General features: G+C 35.0%; 1 protein-coding gene across 1 annotated transcript in view; it reads right to left on the bottom strand.

The window, feature by feature from the left end:
- Positions 1–4,883: 4,883 nt before the first annotated feature.
- LOC122082104 (disease resistance protein RPV1-like) overlaps positions 4,884–7,842 on the bottom strand; it is a 31,212-nt gene continuing 28,253 nt past the window's right edge. Inside the window, exons 7-8 of the mRNA XM_042649593.1 lie at positions 5,953–7,780; positions 4,884–5,807 (exon numbers count right to left, since the gene is read on the bottom strand). Coding sequence (XP_042505527.1) covers positions 6,065–7,780 — 1,716 coding nt within the window. The 3' untranslated portion in view covers positions 4,884–5,807; positions 5,953–6,064. The remainder of the gene's footprint in view (positions 5,808–5,952; positions 7,781–7,842) is intronic.

Below are 7,842 nucleotides of genomic sequence, written 5' to 3'. Positions count from 1 at the left end.
ATCAGCTTGCATTGTATTTTAAATATTTTCCCTCAAGGGTATTGGTAATTACAACTTGATTTCTAAACATATGAGAAAATTCCAAATATATATATATATATATATATATGGGGTTAATCTGTTTGTCACTTTGGTGGTTACAACATAAGTTATAACCTCTCTTTTATGTCCATCAATAGATAATCATTATTCTTGTCATTTTAAGGATTAAACTATTATTTCACTTTTGGTGAACTGAATGAAAAATTATTAAAAGTTTGTATTTTATGGGTATTAAGGTAAATTTATCGTCATAAAAATAATAAAGGGAGTGTCGGTTACTCACTTTTCGCAGGTCGAGAAGAACTTCTCTTAATTTACACATTAAGACATGTTTCTTAATTATTTGTTTTTTTATACCGTATGAATGACTTTATTTATAATTTAACTTCAATTTATTTTTAAATTTCAAACACATTCCTAATCTATAACAAATTATATGTGAATCAAATATTAGTTTTGCCTCTCCCAAACAGATTGGTTCTTTCACCAAGAATTAGATATCAGATCGTCTAATCGCTTGATTTGGATTGGAATTAGTACTCATAGACATTGATTTCTGAGCATAAGAAACCATGACTTAGATTTCATTATTCTGAATAAAAGGATAGGATGATAGCCCTAAATTAAATTATATAAATCATGGTTAAAATCAAAGCCGGTTTGAGTTGGGCTAGATTAGGCCTGGTTAAAGCACAATATTGTACGATCCAGCTCATCCCTATAATTAGCATTGTGGAGATCATTGGGATGGTTATATTCATATGTGAAAAGTGGTATTGGGTCTGCAGTAGAATATGTGTAGATTGAATGAAGTAAGTATTTTGGATATCCTATTTAATAAGGAAAGGGGTACCAATCAATCGTTTTTTTATTACAATCTACATATATCAGTAATCCATAATTGTTATGTGAGAGATCTAAATTCACCCATATCACTAATCTAAAATAGGTAAAAGGTTACAATCAATCCTCCTACCATACATATCATTTCCTTGATATCAGACTTAAATATACTTTTTTTGAATTGGATTTGGATATTGGGAATTTGGAAAGACAAATCACGTGGATGGTGCATGATCTTAGTAATAGGTTGAACTCTCGCAATATGAAATCAAACCCAATGATTCTCTTGTGTAACTATTGCTTTTCTCGATCTCCTTCATGAAACACTCGATCTTCTTCAAAGAAAGTTCAATCTCTAGTTTTACTGCTACGATGAGTTAAGCATATCATAGTTTTTTTTTTTTTTTTTTTTTTTTTTTTTTGTGAAAGAGTTAAATTAGGAAAGTGAATAAAGAAGATTGGGATGGGATCTTGAGGTCGGATTTCCTAATATAACCTTGAACTAAATGGATGAATTTGGGGAAAGGAAATCAATTAATAGTGGTCAATTAATATTATGAAATTACGTCAATTACCTTCTATTAAAATTGAACTAAACTATGTACTAGGGTATCTAATGTCTTTTTACAAATTTTGTTTGTAACCTGCTTGGTTACAAATAGATGAACCCATAAATATATATATATATATATATATATATTTATTATGTTTAGCATATGTGGACTATGTTTAGCTTGTCTTTGCACTATTCCCATGCTTTCAATACATGTTCATGCCTTGCCATTTCTACCAAAAAAAGTTCATGTCTTCCCATGTGTAAATGACTCATAACAACAATTGCTTGGCTCAATTGGTGAGCTGTGGCCTATGATGTGCAAAAAACTTATGCTCACCAGGAGGTCTCAAGTTCGAGCATTCTGGTTGTTACCTACTTCCCTCCCTACCAATCAAAAAATAAAAGTGTAAATGACTCATTTAATCCTTGAAAGGTATTTTTATCATTTGACCACTTTTGGCCTAGATCTACCTCATAGCATTGCATGTTTATGTGTTTTAAAGCCTTCAAAATCATAAGTCAAATTTTCAAATGAATTTGGGCGAGGAGAAAAAAAAAAAAACGTGAAGGACGACTTTTCCCTTTTTGCTCATCTCAAGGGCATTTTGGTTCTCAAAATACTTAGTTTGTTGTTTCAAAGTTTTAGGATCTTGTGATGGATTTCTCATGTTTTGGATTAAATTCAATGCATATTCAAATTCATGCTTTTTGCCTAATAGGAGCGTTTTTGTAATTTTTCCATCACTTCATCATCTCATCCTTGTGAATAAATTTTTGTGGTTTTTTATGATTTTAAATATTGCCAAACACGAATAGTAAATCTTTTACATTTAAATATGAATTCATGTGCTTACTTTCGTTACCAAAAAATAAAATAAAAAGTTCTTACTTTACATTTTGCCCTTAAGGACAAATTTTCATTTTGAATTTTTTAATGTTTAACCTTGTGCTAAGTCTTTGGGTTTTAATTTTCATATTAAACCTTGTTTAGGGGTTTCCTTATAAAGTTGACCTTATGATTTTGACCATTGAGTGGTAGCAACACTTAAACATTCGCAACTTGTAAACGCTACATTTAATTTGGACCATTGATGTCACACCCCAACCTTCCTAGGATGCCGATGATATGAGTCGGACACTTATCACCATCCTACAAGACTGCCAGGATCTATCTTATCCTCACAATCCATAACAAGAACCATTCTAAATCAGATGTAGGAGCATAAGAATATATATTAACATGTATCAGTTACCGGAGAGGACTAAAAAGTGATACTTTTCTAATCTAACAAGTTTATCTCAAATTAAATACAAGCCATATAAAATAATGTATCTCAGAGTGAATCCAGTGCATAGAGCACTAGTTGCAGCCTCGGCTGGTAGAGTAGGCACCAGCATTCCCCCACTCCCCTCCCCCCCTCCTCCCCTATCATTCTCAGTTTTGGTCTCGGTTAGTACCTATAGTGATACTATTGGGAACGTTGTCTCCACTTGGCATGTTAGGTGGGCTTAGTTCACTTAGAGAAGACCATTTCCCCTATGTATATGCCGATCTGATTCTTCCTCGTGTACATGGCTAAACTTCGAAAATTGGAGGTCCCACATGGGACGGAGTATTTGAATCCACCTTGCTTCTCTTCTAAACACTTTCCTTATTTCTTTCTAGTTTTTCTATCCAAAAAAATTAAAAAAATCTCTTTCTATTTCCATTCTCCACATCTTCACGGAATCCTCTCCCTCTATCCATGCCACAGTTTCTTAATATATGACTGATACAATCAAGAACGGAAGCCGTCCGATCCATCCTCATGGATCCATCTTGAGAGGGAATCTGACATAAGCTGTCTATCTCCTTTAGTTATCTAATCCACACACCCACAAAACAAAAAGGCCAAACAGTAATAGCCCAGGCCCACAAGCCCAGTCGTGGTTTTGTTGGGGTTTAACACCTTGATTCCCACCCCTACTCTCTCTCATGCTTTTCCCCTTCTTTTTATTTTTTTTCAGTAGGTTCTGTTTGGGTGTCTCTTGTTCTTTTACTTGTTGCATGTGATCATTGTTATTGGAATCGATGGATGGATGTGCAAATTTTTCTTCTTTTTTTTTTTTTTTTTGGGTGTTGGGGGGGGAGGAGTCGTGGGGGTTGTTTTAAGGGTTGTTGTTATTGTTACTGGAATTGATAACTATGGAGTGCACCATTGACAAATTTATATTGGGCAAGCGATTGCTTCCTAGCAATGAGAGTGCAGAAAACCATATACATGGATGAGATTTTTTATTTCACAAAGATGGGGTGGCTATTTTGTGGGCTCATGTGTCTAGGCACAGGAAGCTACGAAAAGCATTAACATTGCTTGACAGCATGGCTTTCCAGCCCAAACACAGCCCATGGCAAAATGACAGTTACACCCCTTTGTGAAAATACAAAAAATCCCACTCCTATTGATGCTTCCACGTGCATTATGATTTTCTATCAAATTGGCACATGGACTCCACTGTCAGGCAAAGAACCTCTCTCTCTCTCTCTCTCTCTCTCTCTCTCACACACACACACACACACACACACACACACAGAATTAGGCAAATATGAATCCTATGGTTAAATTTGCTGGAAGAGCAGATCTGTAATAACTATTGCTGGAAGATTAGATGCATCACTAAAACAATTTCCAATTGTACTAATTTTCAAACAAATAAATGCAACTCTCAGCCAAATCTCAGCCAAGTCTTACATATAATTACAACATAAAATTATGTCTTGGTATAGACTCACAGAAGACTAGCTGAATCAAGAGGAATTTGATGCATGGCCATGAAACCTCTTTCTGCTACTACAGAAACAGGTGGTTTTTCGGTTGCACTTAACAGTATTGTATATCTTTCATATTCAACAAGAACTCAAAATTGGAAACAAAAATAGCTGCAAAAGGGAAAAGAATCTTGTGCAGATGGCATGGGTTACAAAATTTTCCAAAAATGTCTAAACTCAATGCAGAAAAATAGTGTATATATATTTATCTTAAACAGAGCAGGGTATGAAAGGTATTGCCGAAAAGAAATATCCTATCTAACTTGTCTTTCACTATTAATCCTAATCATATTGGCCAAAAGAAGAACCATATGTGGGTTTGGATTTGGGCAATAATCTTTAATAGAATGACAAAAGTATAAATATGTATGAGCTAACAGTAAACTTCAGTTATGTATATGTGCTTCACCAAACAAAATGTTGTGTCTTAAAAAAATGACTGCTTTGTTTGTTCATAAGTTCATTCAAGACCTAAATTGTCCAAAATTAGCTAAATGTGTATTTGCAATAGAAATTTGGTAGCTCAATAAATGTTACAAACAAAAAAATATTCAAATTAATCTTGCAGGCGACCAAGGAAAGAATAAAAATCCGTTAAGGAATTTTATGTGGAAGTCATTAGCAATAATTGTGTTGTCCATGGCAGATTTTTGTTGCATACAAAACTCAATATAGCTATCCCCACCTCCGAACATCCCATCAAAGTGGATGACCCCTCCAATATAGGTGATAAATCTGAATTCACATGAACCATGCCATTGTGAATGCAGTACCTAACAATGAAAAAATATAAAAAACCACGGAGGTGAAAGCATGTAATTTTCAGTCTAAACAATAAACATAATGCTATCAATGACAAAATATGAAATCAGAACAAGGAACTATAGCATAAAATACAAGATTGTTAATGGATCTAGAGCCATGCAATTTATGAAGTAGGTGCTTGAAACACTTTGCCTTGCTCTCCTTATTCATTCTGACATGAGCAGAAAGAATGGAGTAAGACCTTCATGCTAAGGCCATGTTTCTCATTGTAAAATTTTCCATGCAAATGATATTTTATATGAAAAATATTCCTTCATGTAATTTTTCCTTTTTTTTTTTATTACTTTCCTAACATTTTACGTTGAAACAAATAGTTGAAAATCCTTTCTCTGTTTTTTTTACATGGAAACAAACAGATTAATCTATAAATGGGGATTTTATTGAAGATTATGAGCATGAATAGAAGGCAAACTATGTAGACTAGATATATTGAAAATTGAATCTAACGTCTGCGAATCAAAGTCCATACCTTAGATATTACTTTGATTGGCTTGCAGGATACACATGACTAATCTGTATAGAGGCTGTCTTGTGGGAAGCACACTTGCTACTTGAACAGCTAATCAAAGGATGGTGAGTCCACCCAACAGTTTTGGACTGACTGGTCTCTTCTATTTGTTCTTTACCAAAACAAAACCTTTCAAGGATATGATTTCCTTTAGGTAATAATCACAGATGGCCAACCTACTAGACTCCTTTTTTGTTGAGATGATAAGTTGATATCAATTTTTTCTGAGGAAAGAATAATTTATTAGAGTAATATACAGAAGAGTAAAGGGCCAAAAAGGCCAAAATTATAAAGAGTTAATGGAGTATTACGAACACACACATACACACACAAAAGCAAACAGTGAGAGACAGAAAGAGTAAGTAGTACCATGAATAAATTTGTCTGTTCAACCGAATGATACTAGGCGTATCATCAGGAATAGATGTCCACAATTGTGTCTGTCAGAAGGTTTGACAAACCTAGTTGTAAATTTTTGCAACTAGTCATCAAGAGTTTTACTCTTAGCAGTATTGGTTTGGCCCCTGCAGAACCTACCATTTAGGTGCTGCAAGTTCTTTGACTTGGTCAGATCTGGTAATTTTTCCAACGATAAACACCCCCTAACATCCAAGAGTTCCAAAGATTTCAATCCATTACCAGCTTGAATCTCAGTTAGCTTCTTGCAGTTTTGAGCTTTTAGCTCCTTTAAACTTCTTAAGTTTGAGAGATCCGGTAATCTTTCCAAGGACTTGCATTCACTAATATCCAAATACTTCAAGATTTCCAATCTATCAACACCATGAATCTCGGCTACATTATCATCTTCAATTGTTAGATAATTCAACTCTTTCAAGTTTGACAGATCCGGTAAACTTTTCATAAACATGCATCCTGATATTTTCAACTTCCCCAAGGACTCCAATTTGTCAAGGTCTGGAATTTCAGATAATTTCCAACATTCTTCAATCTCTAATTGCCGCAACTCTTTTAAGTTTGAAAGATTAGGTAATCTTTTCATCCCGTAGCATTTCTTGATTCTAAAATACCTCAGGTTCTTTAGGATTGAGATATCTGGTAATGTTGTCAATGATATGGCATTGCTAATTGATAATACCTCCAAGGATTCAAAATCCTCAATGCACTCAATCTCTGACAATACCGTACAGTCTATGATTTGTACTTCCCTCAGCCTTTTTGAATCTGGCAGATTTGGCATTTTTCTTAATGACCTGCAACATTCTATCTTCAACACCTCCAGAGAGTTCATCCCCTTGCCTTCAAAATCGGATAAACTGACATTGTCATAGAGACTCAAAGTCTTTAGATTTTTCAATTTTGGTAAATTTTTTAATGATGTGCACCCCTTTATGTTCAAGACCACCAGAGAGTCCAATTTCTTGTTCACATCTTCAATTTCTTCTAGGCTGGTGCACTCTTTAAGACATAATGTCTTTAAATTTCTAATGCCTCTTGATGTACTTGATAGTTTTACCAGTGACTTGCAACAATCAGCATGTAGACTAGTCAAACTCGAGGGAAGACATGAAATGTATTGAATTGAATTGCAGTGGCTGACATTAAAGCTGGTCAAACCTGAGGGAAGACTTGAGATGTCTTGAATTGAAGAGCAGTGACTAGCATCAAGTCTCGTCAAACTCGAGGGAAGACCTGAGATGTCTCGAATTGAATTGCAGTGACTAACATTAAGGCTTGTCAAACTCGAGGGAAGACCTGAGATGTCTCGAATTAAAGAGCAGTGACTCACATCAAGCCTGGTCAAACTTGAGGGAAGATCTGAGATGTCTCGAATTGAAGAACAGTGACTAGCATCAAGGCTGGTCAAACTTCGGGGAAGACCTGAGATGTCTCGAATTGAAAAGCAGTGACTAACATCTAGGCTGGTCAAACTTCGGGGAAGACCTGAGATGTCTTGAATTGAAAAGCAGTGACTAGCATCTAGGCTAGTCAAACTTGAGGGAAGACCTGAGATATCTAGAAGGTCCATGCAACCTCGAAGGTGCAATTTCTCTAAATTTTTAAGGCTTGAAAGCATTGGAAGTGATCTTAACAATATGCAATGAGAAGCATCAAAAGATTTTAAACTAGAAGGAAGATTTGGAAGCGATTCAAGTTTAATGCAAACACTTACATCAAGTGTTGTCAAGGAGGTCATGCAGGAAAATTTTTTTGGCAGCTTATCTAGACGGTTGCATCCCTGTAAATTGAGTATTTTGAGAGAAGTCAACTGACAAATTTCATTTGGGAGATCCACTAGTC

This window comes from Macadamia integrifolia, chromosome 6 (genome assembly GCF_013358625.1).
Source record: "Macadamia integrifolia cultivar HAES 741 chromosome 6, SCU_Mint_v3, whole genome shotgun sequence".
In the NCBI taxonomy this organism is placed as follows: domain Eukaryota; kingdom Viridiplantae; phylum Streptophyta; class Magnoliopsida; order Proteales; family Proteaceae; genus Macadamia; species Macadamia integrifolia.
Note: the sequence above shows the minus strand (reverse complement) of the source record. Positions and strands in the feature narration are given on the sequence as shown.